The following is a 19,453-nucleotide window of genomic DNA, read 5'->3' as shown; positions in this document are numbered from 1 at the left end:
TCGCTCTGCGCTGTCAAGGCCAAACTCCTCCTCCTAGCCGCTCAGTGATTGGCTGCGGGAGACGTCAGTCATGACCACACCCTTGTCTCCTCTATAACTGGGCGGGTCCAGGCCGCGGGCTGTGATTGGCTGATCCGGGCTCTTTCATCCTGCGGTTCTGAAGTATTTCAGCAGAAGGGACTGGAGCTCGTCATGGCCGCCAGGTGAGAGGCCGCCTGGGGCTGAGCGCCGCCGACCGAGAGCGTCCTGGGAGGCGCAACACTACAACTCCTAGCATGCCCTACCCAGCCACAAGCTGGAGACCCTGCGCTCCACTAACACCGCCCTGTGATTGGCAGCTGTGGGGAGATAATGATGGGGCCACTTAAAGGGGTGACTGTCACTTTAAAAAAAAACTTTCCATTTGTCAGAAATTTTGATGGTTGGGGTCCAGAATGTGAGACCCCTGACCTCTGACCCGGGCCCCAGCGCTTGGGCACGCTCCTCTGCATCTCTACAGGTCATCGCCTCAGCAGTAATGGGGTAGAGAAATGCCCCTTTAAATTCTGCCATCAGAGTCATTATTCAGGGTGAGACCCCCACAATCTCCTGACTTGGGGGCCGCATTTTCTCTTGCTTGGGTTGGACTGTGCCCCTAATACAGGTACAGGACTACCGCAGCCTAATAAGGGAGGTGTTATGTGGGACCGTAATGGAGTCCACAGCCGCCCCTGACTTGTATGGACACGTCGGACCTCCTGTAATTGTAGCCCCTGCCAATCCGGCGCTTCCCTCCCTCGGGCAGTTACTGCACGGAGCAGGAATTGATGACACCGGCGTAATCTCGTTGTTCCGTACGCCCCATAATACACTGATATAACAATGGCCTCTGTGTCCGCTTTTAAAGGAGCGCTCCGACCACTTCCGTTACTCGCAGTGATGATGCAGGAATCCTTCCTAGGACCCCGCGTTTTATTCCGTCAATCACTCCCATCATGCCTCAGGGCGCAGCTTCATATTCCGCTGCCTCATGAGCTAATTGTTGCCACCTGGTGGTAACAAGTCCAACTACAGCTCAGCTCTCTGGAAAGCATCAGATTGGTCACTATGTGAGACTGCGCCACTCAACGTTCCACATCTCATTGGTGACTTTACATAGGACTGCCGGGGGGTAAATATATCTACCGGCTCGGCTGCATTAGGTAAGGTGGGGGGGTGGAGATGGGTGGTAATGACACTTTGTTCATAAGACTCCGGCATTTGCAGTGTTAACCTGTGGTGGCTGCAAAGATGGAGACTAAATACACGTTGTCTGGACGTTCTCCAAAACCAACAGTGCGGCGCCATCATGTGTCCCAGAAACCGCTGACGAGCTGAGATCCGTACAATAGGTTGTCAGATTCGGATAGTGGATCTCTTCTGCGCCAGGACCTACGTCGGAAAAGGGATCCCCCACCATAGCATTGCATACCTCCCAGCTTTTGAAGAAGGGAAAGAGGGACAAAGGCTGCGCCATGGCAAATTTTAGGCCACGCCCCCGACCACACCCATTTTGCAACTAGTCATAACCATGTCCATGCCCAGTGGCACCCATTTAGCACTGCTGATCACACTGACTGCTATTAGGGGCATAGTGGCTGGCACTGTGGGCACACTGACTTACCGCAAAGAAAGGAAAGCAAGAGAGAAAGAAAGAACAGAGAGAGACAGAAAGAACAGAGAAAAATAAAGGGAAATAAAGAAAGAACACCGAGAGAAAAAAGCGGGGACAGAAAAAAGAGAACAGAGAGAGAACAGAAAGAAAGAGGGGACAGAAAAAAAGAACAGAGGGAGAGCGAAGGAAAGAAAGAGGGGAAAGAAAGAATAGAGAGAGAGAAAAAGAAAGACAAAAAAGAGAGACCAAAGAGAAAAAGAGCGGGGGAAAGAAAGAACAGAGCGATAGAGGGGACGAAAGAACACAGAGAGAGACTGAGAGAAAAGAGGGAGAGAAAGAAGTAAAGAAAGAAAGAACAGAGAGAAAGAGGGGAAAGAAAGATTAGAGAGAGAGAGAGAAAACAGAGAGAGGGAAAGACAGGACAGAGACATAAAAAAACAGAGAGCGAGAAAGAAATAAAGATTCTATAAAGCTACTATAGCAGCCCGGCTCCCATTGTAGTGCCCACCTGAGCCTCCTGGTGCAGGACATACCATGATCCGCTCACATGGCCGGCATCCCCGATTCCAGGGTGATCTCGCTGTCCGCTCTGTCGGAGGAGGACACGGTGATGGATCTGAAGCATTCCCTGAAGTGCCTCCATGGTTCCGTCACAATCTCCTCATTTCCGGTGGACAGTCATGTGCGAGTTTTAAAGTGCTCCTCGGGGCCCCGCCGTGTACTCCTGTGTCCGTGGGAAACGCCCACTTTGTATGCCCCGTACATGCGCAGCTCCGCTCCGTACGCCCCCTACATGCGCAGCTCTGCTACATCCACACTGTAAACCTCTCCTGAATCCACACAGAAACTTCACCTCATCCAGCATGACAACCAGCACAGCCAACCAGACTCCTGCAGAGTGCAGACAGACATGGAGACAGACACAGCCCCTGATCATGTGACCCCTGACTCCTCCCCTCTCACAGGTCCTCTGCGCAGAGACAGAACACACACAGCCCAGCCACATCATTGCAGGCTGCGGTGCGTCTATCTGGGACGGCGAGCGTGGCGTCGGTGGATGGGGGGGGCGTGGCGGCTCAGTGCAATGTGGAAAAAATACAGTCCCGGGCGGGATGCGGGAAGGGGGTGTCAAAACCGGGACTTTCCCGCGGGAATCGGGACGCTTGGGAGCTATGGCATTGTATGACAGAACTCTAATCCTGCAGTCACCACTAGGGGGAGCTCACTACACAGATTTATACAGCCACCACTAGAGGGAGCTCACTACATACATATTTATACAGCCACCACTAGAGGGAGCTCACTACATACAGATTTATACAGCCACCACTAGAGGGAGCTCACTACACACAGATTTATACAGCCACCACTAGAGGGAGCTCACTACATACAGATTTATACAACCACCACTAGAGGAAGCTCACTACATACAGATTTATACAGTCACCACTAGAGGAAGCTCACTACATACAGATTTATACAGCCACCACCAGAGGGAGCTCACTACATACAGATTTATACAGTCACCACTAGAGGAAGCTCACTACATACAGATTTATACAGCCACCACTAGAGGGAGCTCACTACAGATTTATACAGTCACCACTAGAGGGAGATCACTACATACAGATTTATACAGCCACCACCAGAGGGAGCTCACTACATACAGATTTATACAGCCACCACCAGAGGGAGCTCACTACATACAGATTTATACAGCCACCACCAGAGGGAGCTCACTACATACAGATTTATACAGCCACCACCAGAGGGAGCTCACTACATACAGATTTATACAGTCACCACCAGAGGGAGCTCACTACATACAGATTTATACAGCCACCACCAGAGGGAGCTCCCTACATACAGATTTATACAGTCACTACTAGAGGGAGCTCTCTACATACAGATTTATACAGCCACCACCAGAGGGAGCTCACTACATACACATTTATACAGCCACCACCAGAGGGAGCTCCCCATCCTGATTAGGGACAGGAAAAAAGAGGTTAAATAGCCCTCCCCTTCCTCTAATCCCCAGTGTTTTCCTGTCCCTAACAGGAATGAAGAGGTTCTATGTGCTCTGTGGATGGGGCCGGCGAGATCCCGGAGTTTTTTCCCCCTTACCGTGAGCCGGGCAGCTGGGGTCGATCGTCCCACACCTTCCTCCCCGTATGCTGCTCCAGCCGCTGGCGGGACCCGCACCATCCTACGGTGCTTCGGCAACGCTGGATGTTGAGTGGGGCTGGGGGCCTCCCGTAGCTCCCCAGCCCAGGATTCGCTCCCCCCCGCACGCCGCATGCCTGTCTCTCCTGAGCGGCAAGCACCAGAAGTGACGCGCACCACCGGGCCCGAAGACGTGACGTCACTTCCTCCCTGCGTTCCACAGTGGAACGCGCCGCCATCTTGGAGGGAAATTTAAAATTGAAAAAAAAGAAACAGGTGGTGCCAGGAATTTAGGGGGGAGTGATCTCATCCGATTGGATGTGGTAAAGGAAGCTGGATCTCGGTTCCTATTGAAGGACCCTGATGGAAGACGCCATAAGGTAGGACTAACGTCTGCATGATGGATGCGTCTTCCCTGAAAGCTGCTTCTGCAGAGCCCAGCTCAAACCCTGGCCCAGTGAGTACACTCGGAAAAGGGTAAATACCTTTTTGGTTTAGGGCCCATCCTTAGGGCCCCCCTCCTTCTCTCTCGGGGAGACAAGGATCCTACACCAAAAACGGAAGAAAAACCTACAAGCCGAAAATGTGACATCTGTCGGAAAAAACTCCCCTCCGATAATAAAAAGACCTTGTGCCAGCAGTGCACGGCAAAAATCGTATGGGAGGAACAACCATCCCTGATAGAGGAAGTACGAGGGATGATGCGACAGGAAATCCAGTCGTCACCTTCTCCCAGTCATTCGGGGGGGGGGGGCCCTCAACCTCAAGGAAGAGGAAATACGCCCCTGAGGACATCTCAGATTCAGAACCCGAATCATCGGTTTCAGCGGACTGGAGGGAAGAGGGTGAACTAACCCCAGCCCGGTCAGAGGATGATAAGAAGTGGTTCTTTTCCTGAGACGATATGGAGGAACTTCTCTCAGCAGTCAGGAACACAATGGGAGTAGAAGAAGATAGACCACCCCGCTCAGTGCAGGATGACCTATTTGGCGGCCTGAAATCCAGGAAGAAAATGGTTTTCCCTATCCATGATAATATCCAGAGTCTAATCCTGGAAGAATGGGAACTCCCGGAAAAGAAGCTAAGTATCCCGGGCGAAATGAAGGATCGATTTCCCCTGGACGAAGAAGCCGCGAAACCTTGGACTGAGATTCCAGAAGTGGATATCCAGGTAGCCAGAGTAGCTAAAAAGACTACGCTACCCTTCGAGGACTCCTCGCAGCTGAAAGGCCCACTGGACCGGAAGATGGATAGCCTATTGAGGAAGTCCGGGGAAGCCTCAGTGACTTCATTGAAAACAAATGTGGCATCAGCCTGTGTAACCAGGACCCTATATCTCTGGCTTCCGCAGCTAGGAGACCATATAAAAAGGGGAACTTCGAAGGAAGATCTCCTAGCCTCTCTACCACTTCTAGAGGAGGCAGTCGCCTTTTTAGCAGACTCCTCGGCGGAGTCGGTCTGTATTGCGGCAAGAACGTCCGTGCTTTCCAACACCACTCGAAGGGCCCTATGGCTAAAAATGTGGAGTGGAGATATCCAATCAAAATTATGCTCTATCCCATTCAAGGGCGAATATGTATTTAGCCCGGCATTGGACGAACTATTAGAGAAGGTGACCGACAAGAAGAAAAACCTTCCCGAGCTGAAACCACCAAAGAAAAAACCCTATCATCCACCCCAGGCTCAAACCCCGCAATACAGGGGTAAAGGGAAAACGGGACATTGGAGCTACCCAAAAGGCGGAAGAGGCAGGAATATTTATCAAGATTCCCGTTCAGACAGAGATAAAAAATGACGCCGAGCAAGTAGGGGGCAGAATCGCAGATTACTTCCCAAGCTGGCAGGAGATAACAACGAATCAAAGAATCCTGGACTCGGTCAGATGGGGAGAAAAAATAGAATTCTCCTCCAGCCCCCCGCAAAACTTGGAAGTTACATTTCTTCCGTCAGCAAGACTTCAAAAAGTTCTACACTGCGAGCTCCAAAAGATGCTATCGTCAGCGGTAATCTCTCCAGTCCCAGAACTGGAACAGGGTCAGGGCCACTACTCCCGGCTGTTCTTAATAAAAAAGCCAAGTGGGAAATACTGGGTCATCATCAACCTGAAGAAGCTAAACCAACATGTCCGGTACCATCGCTTCAAGATGGAATCGATAAAGACTACGATACCACTGATAGGGCGAGACTTAGCCATGGCCACCATAGATCTCCAAGAGGCCTATTACCACGTTCCCATCCATCCATCCCATTGGCAATATCTAAGGTTCGCAGTCACTCTAGACACGGAAGTACACCACTTCCAAGAGTTCTACCCTTCGGCATCTCTTCGGCACCCCGAACATTTACAAAGATAATGGCAGAAGTGGTAGCATTCCTCAGAGGGAAGGATATATGTGTCGTCCCTTACTTAGACGACCTCCTGGTCTTGGCTCCCTCCAACACCATTCTAAGGCAACACCTACAAACAGTCCTGCAGACCCTGGCGTCCCTGGGCTGGATTGTAAACATGGAAAAATCAGACCTGAATCCTTCAACCAGGAAGGTCTTTCTAGGGATCCTCCCACATTCCCACAACCAAATATCCTTTCTTCCGTCCACCAAGCAGGTAGTTGTGAGATCAAAAGTTCAGACTCTAAAAAGTCAGAAAACAGTGACCATAAGGTCCGCCATGTCAACATTGGGGTCAATGACTTTTTGCATCCAAGCGGTCCCTTGGGCCCAGGCCCACTCAAGGATACTCCAGAGATATATCCTATCCCGCTGGAACAAAGGCCCGGAGACCCTCAATACGAGAATCTCCCTACCCCAGCACGTAAAGCTGTCTCTCAACTGGTGGCTCAACCAGGGGAATCTAGCAAAAGGGACACCCTGGATACAATACCCCATGACGTCGATCACAACAGACGCCAGCAAACGTGGCTGGGGAGCAGTATCGTCTCAGGGAATCTACCAGGGACTCTGGCCCAGAGACATGGAAAAACAATCTTCCAACTACAGAGAACTGAGAGCGGTAGAAGAAGCCATAAAGGCAGCAGAAACATCAGTCCAGGGAACCCATGTCCGGATTTACTCCGACAATATGACCACCGTGGCCCATCTACATCATCAGGGCAGCACAAAATACGGAAGTCTGCAAAACGTTTCAGCACAGATATTCAGCTGGGCAGAACACAATCTCCAGTCTCTTGCAGCTCTCTACCTAAAAGGATCCGACAACACCGAGGCAGACTTCCTAAGCAGGACAGACTTGGATCCAGGGGGATGGAGCCTCAACGTCAGAGTATTCCACACCTTAACCAAAAAATGGGGTCTCCCAGAGGTAGACCTATTTGCGAGCCGGAAGAATGCCAAAACAAAGCATTACTTCTCCATAGGTCCAAACGAGACACACTCAAGGGTGGACGCCTTCGCTCACCCGTGGAACTTCGGACTGGCATACGCCTTTCCACCGATTCCCCTAGTACCAAAAACTCTGCAAAAGGTCAGGACAGACGGGGTCAACACTATCCTGATCGCCCCTCTCTGGCCAAAAAGAAGCTGGTTCGGAGCCCTAAAACTGATGAACTCAGAGGGTCCCCTGATCCTGCACAAGGACCGCGACCTTCTACATCAAGGTCCCATCCTTCACCCGGCTCCCCACAGCTTAAGCTTGGCACCCTGGTTTCTGAAACCACAATCCTGAAAACCAGAGGCCTCTCGGCTGCAGTGATAGCTACCCTACAAAAAAGTAGGAAAAAAATCACACATGCTGTATATTCCAAAATATGGAAGACCTTTTCAGCATGGTACGGATAGACTCCCATAGATCCCTTCCACCCCAACGTGACAAAGATCCTAGACTTCCTACAGGACGGTTTATCCAAGGGTCTGAAACCAAGCACTTTGAGGGTCCAGATATCAGCCCTAAGTTCTTTCTCCAATCAAAACCTAGCAGAGCATCAATGGATCAAGAGGTTTATGTCAGCAGCTTCCAGAATCCATCCAAATAAATCCAACATGGTCCCAGCATGGGACCTGAATATAGTACTAAAGGGTCTAACGAACTCTCCATTTGAACCTATCGACCAGGCCCAGATAGATAAACTATCCTGGAAAACAGCACTACTCGTAGCCCTTACAACGGCAAGAAGAGTGGGAGAAATTCAGGCTCTGTCCATCAGAGAACCCTATTAAAAATTCTGGACGATAGACTAATTTTCCGGCTAGACCCTTCCTTTGTGTCAAAAGTGTCTTCGAATTTCCACAGATCCCAGGAAATTATACTGACCTCCTTCTGTGATAGCCCGAGGGACGAGAGGGAAGAGGGATTCCATTCACTGGACGTCCGGCGAGCAGATCTGACCTATTTGGAAGAGACAAAGCTCTGGAGGAAAGATCAGAATCTTTGTTCAGTATGGCGGACCAAACAAGGGGAAGAAAGCGTCCAAAAGCTCCCTAGCTAACTGGATCAAAAAAGCGATCACGGCCGCTTATAAAAACCAGGATCTACCTCCTCCAGTATCCCTGAAAGCCCACTCCACCAGAGCTCTCTCCATCTCCTGGGCAGAAAAAGCTGATGCATCCATCGAGCAGATCTGCAAGGCCGCGACCTGGTCTTCAGTCCATACCTTCATGAGGCATTGTAGATTAGATCTTATGTCAGTACGAGATCTAACCTTTGGCAGGAAAGTCCTGCAAGCCGTGGTCCCTTCCTAAACCATTACTCTTTGGCATACCTCCTATGTGCTGTCGTGGAGGGGATTAGAGAAAATAGAACTACACTTACCGGTAGTTGGGTTTCTCAGACCCTCCACGACAGCACGGGTAATTTCCCCCACAACAAAATTTTGTTCGTGTGACTAAATAATATTTCAAGCATTCACTCTATGTGGTCCTTGGAGAACACTGTGGATTAGAGGAAGGGGAGGGCTATTTAACCTCTTGTTTCCTGTCCCTAATCAGGATGGGGAGGCAACCTCCTGTGTGCTGTCGTGGAGGGTCTTAGAAATCCAACTACCGGTAAGTGTAGTTCTATTTTCTGTGTTTGATTTTTCTACTTTTCCTCCTTCCTGTGTGGATTGTAGACTTCGCACTGCAGAGATCAGGTGGATCCAGTTCTGTGCATTTATATATATTTACTGGTAATCATTTGCAGAGTTTGGATCCGGCTGTTGAGAATCCTGATGTGTGGGTGGCTGCGGTTTTGTGGTCTCCTGTGCCCACCCTGCTCCTTCCTGTCACCTGTTCAGTCACTTACACTGTCAGTCTGGTAGATTTGTTTTTTACTTAAAGGAGAATGTAATATATTATTATATGGCTCCTATGACAACACTTCCTGTCTGGGCGGCAGCAGATTCAGGGCGGCATCAGCCTCTCAGACTCCAGACAAATCTTGTTCATTTTAATTGACCTTTCCTGTTAATGTAAAAGCTGCACTGTAGTTATTTCGGAGGCCCAGCGTCCCTATGACAACACTGAATGGGCAGTTATTACCCGTCGGATAATTTTTGTTCGGCCTGCTGTCCCGTTTCTACCCCCGCACCACTGTTCCGGGGACTTCTGCTTGTTCGGCAGTTTTCGGCCCAATTCAGCCGGTGACATCCGACAACCCAGCAGCTTCTCACAGGCGATCACCGTGGTCCCCGCCGGGTCACGTCAGCAGTTTGCCGTCCGTCCTTTCTCAGATCGTCCCCTTGTGTCACTCACTCTTTGGTTAATCTTCTCCCAGCTGTCGCCCATCACATCTCCTCACTTCAGGGCTCTTTACTATTTTCCTTTCTCTTGACCCAGGTCCTTGTAATCTGACTTCCGTGTCCCCCATATTTACTCCTCTTACCCCATGTCTAGTTTTTTTCTTTACATTTATACCATTCATCTCCACATTCCCTTCACCCCAGGCATTCCTTCTACCTGTTCCAAAATTCTCCTTAAATATCTCTCAATCTTCATCTTTTTCCTTGCCTTCGCTGCTCTCATCTCCCCTTTTGCCTTCGCCGCTGCGCTCCTCGCCTGCCCATTTGCCCTTCGCCGCTGCGCTCCTCGCCTGCCCATTTGCCCTTCGCTGCGCTCGTCGTCTCCCCTTTTCCCTTCGCCGCGCTCGTCGTCTCCCCTTTTCCCTTCGCGGCGCTCGTCGTCTCCCCTTTTCCCTTCGCGGCGCTCGTCGTCTCCCCTTTTCCCTTAGCCGCGCTCGTCGTCTCCCCTTTTCCCTTAGCCGCGCTCGTCGTCTCCCCTTTTCCCTTAGCCGCGCTCGTCGTCTCCCCTTTTCCCTTCGCCGCGCTCGTCGTCTCCCCTTTTCCCTTAGCCGCGATCGTCATCTCCCCTTTTCCCTTAGCCGCGCTTGTCGTCTCCCCTTTTCCCTTAGCCGCGCTCGTCGTCTCCCCTTTTCCCTTAGCCGCGCTCGTCGTCTCCCCTTTTCCCGTCGCCGCGCTCGTCGTCTCCCCTTTTCCCTTCGCCGCACTCCTTGTCTACCCATTTTCTGTTATTGCGCTCCTCGTCTCCCCTTTTCCCTTCGCCGCGCTCCTCGTCTCCCCTTTTCCCTTCGCCGCGCTCCTTGTCTACCCGTTTGCTGTTGCCGCGCTCCTCGTCTCCCCTTTTCCCTTAGCCGCGCTCCTCGTCTCCCCTTTTCCCTTCGCCGCACTCCTTGTCTACCCATTTTCTGTTATTGCGCTCCTCGTCTCCCCTTTTCCCTTCGCCGCACTCCTTGTCTACCCATTTTCTGTTATTGCGCTCCTCGTCTCCCCTTTTCCCTTCGCCGCACTCCTTGTCTACCCATTTTCTGTTATTGCGCTCCTCGTCTCCCCTTTTCCCTTCGCTGCGCTCCTTGTCTACCCGTTTGCTGTTATTGCGCTCCTCGTCTCCCCTTTTCCCTTAGCCGCGCTCCTCGTCTCCCCTTTTCCCTTCGCCGCACTCCTTGTCTACCCATTTTCTGTTATTGCGCTCCTCGTCTCCCCTTTTCCCTTCGCCGCACTCCTTGTCTACCCATTTTCTGTTATTGCGCTCCTCGTCTCCCCTTTTCCCTTCGCCGCACTCCTTGTCTACCCATTTTCTGTTATTGCGCTCCTCGTCTCCCCTTTTCCCTTCGCCGCACTCCTTGTCTACCCATTTTCTGTTATTGCGCTCCTCGTCTCCCCTTTTCCCTTCGCCGCGCTCCTTGTCTACCCGTTTGCTGTTGCCGCGCTCCTCGTCTCCCCTTTTCCCTTAGCCGCGCTCCTCGTCTCCCCTTTTCCCTTCGCCGCACTCCTTGTCTACCCATTTTCTGTTATTGCGCTCCTCGTCTCCCCTTTTCCCTTAGCCGCGCTCCTTGTCTACCCATTTTCTGTTATTGCGCTCCTCGTCTCCCCTTTTCCCTTCGCCACGCTCCTTGTCTACCCATTTTCTGTTGCTGCGCTCCTCGCCTCCCCTTTTCCCTTCGCTGCGCTCCTCGTCTCCCCTTTTCCCTTCGCCGCGCTCCTCGTCTCCCCTTTTCCCTTAGCCGCGCTCCTCGTCTCCCCTTTTCCCCTCGCCGCGCTCCTTGTCTACCCATTTTCTGTTATTGCGCTCCTCGTCTCCCCTTTTCCCTTAGCCGCGCTCCTCGTCTCCCCTTTTCCCTTCGCCGCGCTCCTCGTCTCCCCTTTTCCCTTCGCCGCGCTCCTCGTCTACCCATTTTCTGTTATTGCGCTCCTCGTCTCCCCTTTTCCCTTCGCCGCGCTCCTCGTCTCCCCTTTTCCCTTCGCCGCGCTCCTTGTCTAACCATTTTCTGTTATTGCGCTCCTCGTCTCCCCTTTTCCCTTCGCCACGCTCCTTGTCTACCCATTTTCTGTTGCTGCGCTCCTCGCCTCCCCTTTTCCCTTCGTTGTGCTCCTCGTTTGCTGTCGCCGCACTCCTCCTCCTCCTGTTATTTTCAACATGGACCCGAGCTCTCTGTGACTGTATTGCAGCCTGTATTCTGATCTGATTCAAGGACCGGACTGTTGGCTGCAAATATCGGTGAGTTCGGCCCTCGCCCTCTATCCAGACAGGACACAGAAGGATGAAACATACGGGGTCCCTGCACTTATTACCGGGATCTCGCCGTCAGATCTTTATTCCCCTCCCTGTGACACAGGATCCAGACTCCACATCAGACGAGGTTTGTGTTCTTGTGACGGCCGCTCGGGTCACAACACGTCAGGATGGAGTCACTTCTGCCAGACTGTAAGAGAATGGAAGAAATCCTGCTTATCCAGCAACTTACTGTACGCGCCAACACCCCGCTGTACACCATCAGACAAACGCTGGACTGTTATCTCCCCGGAGCAGCACTGTCCCTGCGACCTTTATCATTCACACACACAAGATCACGGCTTGTCTGCCACCAAAAATAAGGGCCAGAGAACCTGATGACTTCACTTTAAGAATTAACGTTTATCTGCACCGAAAGGGAGAAACCAATGAGGAGACATAATAAAACCGTCTGGGATGGAAATAATAGATGTTCCCCCTACTGCCCCCTATTCAACCGGAGCGAGACTCAATCAATTTCTTCAAAATTTCACTTCTTCACAGGGGAAACCTAAATCATGAGCTGTCCAAACTGTTCAATGAGCTCTGGGACGCTGACGTGAATCGTATGTCTCCCGGAAAAGATTACCGCATCGCTCTGCAGGTAAATATAACTGCTATAATACTGCCCCTGTGTACAAGAATAGAACTACTATAATACTGCCCCTATGTACAAGAATATAACTACTATAATACTGCTCCTATGTACAAGAATATAACTACTATAATACTGCTCCCTATGTACAAGAATATAACTACTATAATACTGCCCCTATGTACAAGAATATAACTACTATAATACTGCCCCCTATGTACAAGAATATAACTACTATAATACTGCCCCTATGTACAAGAATATAACTACTATAATACTGCCCCTATGTACAAGAATATAACTACTATAATACTGCTCCTATGTACAAGAATATAACTACTATAATACTGCCCCCTATGTACAAGAATATAACTACTATAATACTGCCCCCTATATACAAGAATATAACTACTATAATACTGCTCCTATGTACAAGAATATAACTACTATAATACTGCCCCTATGTACAAGAATATAACTACTATAATACTGCCCCTATGTACAAGAATATAACTACTATAATACTGCTCCTATGTACAAGAATATAACTACTATAATACTGCTCCTATGTACAAGAATATAACTACTATAATACTGCACCTATGTACAAGAATATAACTACTATAATACTGCCCCCTATATACAAGAATATAACTACTATAATACTGCTCCTATGTACAAGAATATAACTACTATAATACTGCCCCTATGTACAAGAATATAACTACTATAATACTGCCCCTATGTACAAGAATATAACTACTATAATACTGCTCCTATGTACAAGAATATAACTACTATAATACTGCCCCCTATGTACAAGAATATAACTACTATAATACTGCCCCCTATGTACAAGAATATAACTACTGTAATACTGCCCCTATGTACAAGAATATAACTACTATACTACTGCCCCCTATGTACAAGAATATAACTACTGTAATACTGCCCCTATGTACAAGAATATAACTACTATACTACTGCCCCCTATGTACAAGAATATAACTACTATGATACTGCTCCCTATGTACAAGAATATAACTACTATAATACTGCCCCCTATGTACAAGAATATAACTACTATGATACTGCTCCCTATGTACAAGAATATAACTACTATAATACTGCTCCCTATGTACAAGAATATAACTACTATAATACTGCCCCCTATATACAAGAATATAACTACTATAATACTGCTCCTATGTACAAGAATATAACTACTATAATACTGCCCCCTATATACAAGAATATAACTACTATAATACTGCCCCCTATATACAAGAATATAACTACTATAATACTGCCCCTATGTACAAGAATATAACTACTATAATACTGCCCCCTATATACAAGAATATAACTACTATAATACTGCTCCTATGTACAAGAATATAACTACTATAATACTGCTCCTATGTACAAGAATATAACTACTATAATACTGCCCCCTATATACAAGAATATAACTACTATAATACTGCTCCTATGTACAAGAATATAACTACTATAATACTGCTCCTATGTACAAGAATATAACTACTATAATACTGCCCCCTATATACAAGAATATAACTACTATAATACTGCTCCTATGTACAAGAATATAACTACTATAATACTGCCTCCTATGTACAAGAATATAACTACTATAATACTGCCCCCTATATACAAGAATATAACTACTATAATACTGCCCCCTATATACAAGAATATAACTACTATAATACTGCCCCTATGTACAAGAATATAACTACTATAATACTGCCCCCTATATACAAGAATATAACTACTATAATACTGCTCCTATGTACAAGAATATAACTACTATAATACTGCTCCTATGTACAAGAATATAACTACTATAATACTGCCCCCTATATACAAGAATATAACTACTATAATACTGCTCCTATGTACAAGAATATAACTACTATAATACTGCCCCTATGTACAAGAATATAACTACTATAATACTGCTCCTATGTACAAGAATATAACTACTATAATACTGCCCCCTATGTACAAGAATATAACTACTATAATACTGCCCCTATGTACAAGAATATAACTACTATAATACTGCCCCTATGTACAAGAATATAACTACTATAATACTGCCCCCTATGTACAAGAATATAACTACTATAATACTGCTCCTATATACAAGAATATAACTACTATAATACTGCTCCTATGTACAAGAATATAACTACTATAATACCGCCCCCTATATACAAGAATATAACTACTATAATACTGCTCCTATGTACAAGAATATAACTACTATAATACTGCTCCTATATACAAGAATATAACTACTATAATACTGCTCCTATGTACAAGAATATAACTACTATATTACTGCTCCTATGTACAAGAATATAACTACTATAATACTGCTCCTATGTACAAGAATATAACTACTATAATACTGCTCCTATATACAAGAATATAACTACTATAATACTGCTCCTATGTACAAGAATATAACTACTATAATACTGCCCCCTATATACAAGAATATAACTACTATAATACTGCTCCTATGTACAAGAATATAACTACTATAATACTGCCCCTATGTACAAGAATATAACTACTATAATACTGCTCCTATGTACAAGAATATAACTACTATAATACTGCCCCCTATGTACAAGAATATAACTACTATAATACTGCCCCCTATGTACAAGAATATAACTACTATAATACTGCCCCCTATGTACAAGAATATAACTACTATAATACTGCCCCCTATGTACAAGAATATAACTACTATGATACTGCTCCCTATGTACAAGAATATAACTATTATAATACTGCCCCCTATGTACAAGAATATAACTACTATAATACTGCCCCCTATGTACAAGAATATAACTACTATAATACTGCCCCCTATGTACAAGAATATAACTACTATAATACTGCCCCTATGTACAAGAATATAACTACTATAATACTGCCCCCTATGTACAAGAATATAACTACTATAATACTGCCCCCTATGTACAAGAATATAACTACTATAATACTGCCCCCTATGTACAAGAATATAACTACTATAATACTGCCCCCTATGTACAAGAATATAACTACTATAATACTGCTCCCTATGTACAAGAATATAACTACTATAATACTGCCCCCTATGTACAAGAATATAACTACTATAATACTGCCCCCTATGTACAAGAATATAACTACTATAATACTGCTCCTATATACAAGAATATAACTACTATAATACTGCTCCTATATACAAGAATATAACTACTATAATACTGCCCCCTATGTGCAGTAATATAACTGATATTATATGGTTCCTGTTGCTTCTCACCGGTGCCGCCCTCCCTTCTCCGCTCCGTAGGGTAAGGCCGGGTATGTACCCGCTGGCCGTCACCAGGCCAGAGACAGCGCCCATTTCCCACTTTTCCAATGTGTCAATGAGGAGAAGCTGAAGAGTATAAAGACCTTTGCAGGTGAGAGTTGGGGCCGTATAATGACTCATGCGGAGATACGGGACGATTATCATTTTAGCTGTGGATGTCTCAGAGCTGCAGGTTCGTTACTGACCAGGAATTTGTACAAACAGAAACTCCTTAAGAACTAAGCAAACAAAACTGAGATCCAAGTCTCTGTGGTATTGGTATAAGACGACTCCCAGACCGTGAGAAACCTGTGAGTGTCCCTAATATCTCCGCCGCCTGTACAGACATCAGTCACTAAACCCAAATCTTACCTGGGGTGTTAGCTACTTTCCTCTTTATCATCTTTGCAAGGATCAATGTGATACTCCCCCTTTAAATTCTATTCCTGCACTCCGCCTCCTGGACATATCATTCTTAAACTCCGCCTCCTGGACATGCGTACAGGAGGTGGAGCTTAATATGTCCAGGAGGCGGAGCCTAGGAATAATATCATTAATGTTTGCTCCTCTCATCTCCCCCATGTAGCCTTCATTTCCCTTCTCGACAACTACGAGATGTCCACGGGGGTGGCCGAAGTTGTGACCTCAGAAGAAATTGCTGAAATGAACCGGTTCCTCGACGCCATCCTGGAAACTAAAGTGATGAAGGTGATACAGGAGTTATAGGAAAGTTCTAGAACCACTATATAATGATTAATCTATATATCACACTGTACCTGCTCTGCAGAGGTGGAGCTAGCTTTGAGGAGGTGGAGCTAACCCTGAAGGGAGGTGGCACCAACCCCAAGGAGGTGGAGCTTACTATGAGGACTGGGCATGGGGAATAATCCTGAGGAGGTGGAGTTTGCCCTGAAGGGAGGGACAAATTTGTGGCGGTATGGCTTAGAGGAAGGACCAACCGTGAGGGGTGAAGTCAACTTAGAAGAGGTAGCGTTATTCTTTAGGGGAGGAGCCTACTTAATGAACCAAACATAAATGGAGCTTTCACAGGGGAGGAACTAACCCCTGGGGAGTTGGCATTAAACGTTCCTGTTGCGTTACAGATCGCTCATGAATATCTGGTCAAGAAAAAATGGTCAAAACCGAATGTGAAAGACTTCAAATCTCAGTTGTACAACATCTGGTTCCAGCTGTACAGCCGGGAGCCGGGCAAGGGGTGAGTACACAGAGTTTCCACTAATAAAAGCAGAAGCACACTGCTACATCAGTTAAAGATGACCTTCTCAAAAAATTAAAATAAGTCCCTTGTAGATATCCCTGAGCTCCCCTGATTCTGCAGCTCTTTTCCGTTTTGTTCTGTGTCGCTGCATTGCAGAGATATTCACTTGTTTCTTCTGGAGCGCAACCTGTGAAATCTCTACTTTGAGCACAACTGGGCGTTTCTACAGCATCTTCTCTGTGAATCACAGCTCAGCAGTTGGTCCAGCAGTCTGCCAGTTGCAGCTCAGCAGCATCTAAGACTGATATGATGTGGTAGGGTTGAAAGCCGGGCTCATGCCCCCAGAGAAGACTCTGAAGAAACGCCCAGTTGCACTGAAAGCAGAGATTTCACATAGTGCTCTCCTGACCAACAATTGTGAATATCTCTGCAATAGAATGACGCAGCACAAAATGGAAATGAGCGTCAGAATCAGAGGAGCTTGAGGGTTTCTACAAGATAGTTAACTTAATTCAAAAATTAGGAAAGGCCTGTTTTGTTTATTTTTGCATAAAAATAGCAGATCCCCTTCGTCCTGGTCGGTTATATAGACTAATGATGGGGGGGTTGTTCACTTTTGCAGCCCTGATTCGTGCGGCTTTGAGCACGTATTTGTGGGGGAGTCAAAGCGCGGCCAGGAGATGATGGGGCTCCACAACTGGGTACAATTCTACCTCCAGGAGAAAAAGAACAACATCGACTACAAGGGATTTGTTGGCCGTCAGCACAAGAGCCGGGTAAGGACTGGGGTCCCTGGACCCCTATAGACATGTCTAGATATCAGTCCCGGGGGCCCCTCTGATGTCTCTCTCCTCCCCTGCAGCCTGATGAAGACGACCAGGTGTTGAATCTGCAGTTCAGCTGGAAGGACCTGGTGAAGCCGGTGGGGAGCAGCTTCATCGGGGTCAGCCCTGAGTTTGAGGTCGCCGTCTACACCGTCATCTTCCTCATGGCCCAGGAGAAGACCACCAAAGCGATCGTCCGGGTGGAGGAGTACGAACTGCAGGTGGTGGTCAATCGTCACGGGCGCTACATCGGCACCGCTTACCCCGTCCTCTTGAGCAGCAACAACCCTGACTTATACTGACCCCGCGTGTCCCCTTAATCCACGTGCGGCATAAGGCTGGATGATCCCTTTAAGAGTAGCAAGTCAACAATTTTAAAGGGGTTGTCCAGCATTGTAGCATCTGCCGGTGGTCCAGCGTCCTGGTCATGTCATGTTGGCTCGCTCGGAGCTGGACGTTTCTCAGATTCTGTCGTCTCAGGAAACAAAATTCCAAAGATCCGATAATGAGGCTAAAAAAAATGTATTTTTTTATATTAAATATTCGGTGTCCATATGACAACACTTCCTGCCCCGGGATCCAGGAGCTCGGTTATCGTAGAAAAACTAGGCCCAACTCGTAGACCCACAAGTACACAGCTTACATAACACAAACACTTACATGCACTATCTCCGGGCCTCATCTTGTGCCTCTTCTCCTTGCTTGCTGTACGTCCCAGTATCCCTATGATAACACTGAACGGTCGGAGGGCAGGGGGGAGTGTTCCCATTGGGACGCACTGACTTTCTGTGTGACACCGTTGCCTCCATTTTGTGCCTTTCAACATTTCAATCAATTTTATTTCTTCACCTACATGAACGGAATGAGGAAGAGTTTGGCAGCTGTAGCTTCCGGCATGCGCGCTGTGGTGCGGGCTGTTGTGTGGGCCACCTATAATTCCAAATCGTCCGCTGAAGGAATTTAAGATTTTTTTTTAACTGTGATTCAGTAGTTGTTTTTTCTTTTTTGTCTATCAAATGTTTGTAAATGATCATTTCAAGTTAATAAAATCTATAAGACTTTGTATCAGAACTGAACACTGGAGGGCGCTGTCGCTCTCTAGCAAAGTATCTGGACCTCCATGGTAGATTACATTCAAAACATGCAAATACAATGTTTCACTAATTGATTATGAGGTGCAAAATAGTCGCAGTACTGAACACAAAGTAACTGGGAGAAATTCTACTACTGCAGGCTGTAGATGGAGTGTTATACTAACACTGAACACTAGCGGTCACTGAAAACTAGCTGATAGTGTGATATCACCTGTGTCCACTAGAGGTCACTCCAGACCATAGTGTTATACCACAACAGACCACAAGAGGTCACTGCAGACTAGATGAAGGCATGTTATATCATCAATGTCCACTAAAATTTACAGCAGACCATGGATGGAGTGTAATTTGACCACGGGGCCTCTAGAGGTCACTGCAGACAGTGAATAATGTGGTGCTGCACTCACTTTCCATTAGAGGTCACTGCACACAATGGATTGAAGTGGTGTTGCAGATGAGCGATGCCCGCGTCTTCGCACGTTTCGCGCCCGCGCGCGTTAGTCCGTCTCGCTCCTGCACACTCAGATTTCTGCCTCTAAAATAGA

General features: G+C 47.3%; 1 protein-coding gene across 2 annotated transcripts; it reads left to right on the top strand.

Annotated features, from left to right (window-relative positions):
• The first annotated feature begins 59 nt into the window (after positions 1–59).
• LOC141048561 (poly(U)-specific endoribonuclease-A-like) lies at positions 60–18,877 on the top strand. 2 transcript variants are annotated; one of them, XM_073544271.1, is made up of 7 exons: positions 60–203; positions 12,302–12,401; positions 15,772–15,883; positions 16,358–16,479; positions 16,875–16,987; positions 17,613–17,766; positions 17,853–18,877. In XM_073544271.1, exons 1-7 carry the CDS (start codon positions 193–195, stop codon positions 18,114–18,116), a joined length of 876 nt encoding a protein of 291 aa, XP_073400372.1. In that variant the 5' UTR covers positions 60–192; the 3' UTR covers positions 18,117–18,877. The 2 variants fall into 2 exon arrangements, with proteins under 2 accessions (XP_073400372.1, XP_073400373.1); XM_073544272.1 differs by lacking the exon at positions 60–203 and adding an exon at positions 8,778–8,797.
• Positions 18,878–19,453: the final 576 nt, after the last annotated feature.

Source organism: Dendrobates tinctorius, unplaced genomic scaffold, assembly GCF_039654945.1.
Source record: "Dendrobates tinctorius isolate UK_male_01 unplaced genomic scaffold, ASM3965494v1 ptg000136l, whole genome shotgun sequence".
Taxonomy (NCBI): Eukaryota; Metazoa; Chordata; class Amphibia; order Anura; family Dendrobatidae; genus Dendrobates; species Dendrobates tinctorius.
This window is presented reverse-complemented; position numbering and strand designations above follow the sequence as displayed.

Bases quoted from the DNA above. Each gene is read 5' to 3' on its own strand.
- LOC141048561 (XM_073544271.1), top strand. The intron at 12,402-15,771 runs GTAAATATAACT...TCCGCTCCGTAG, and splicing joins ATTACCGCATCGCTCTGCAG to GGTAAGGCCGGGTATGTACC. The intron at 15,884-16,357 runs GTGAGAGTTGGG...TCCCCCATGTAG, and splicing joins GAGTATAAAGACCTTTGCAG to CCTTCATTTCCCTTCTCGAC.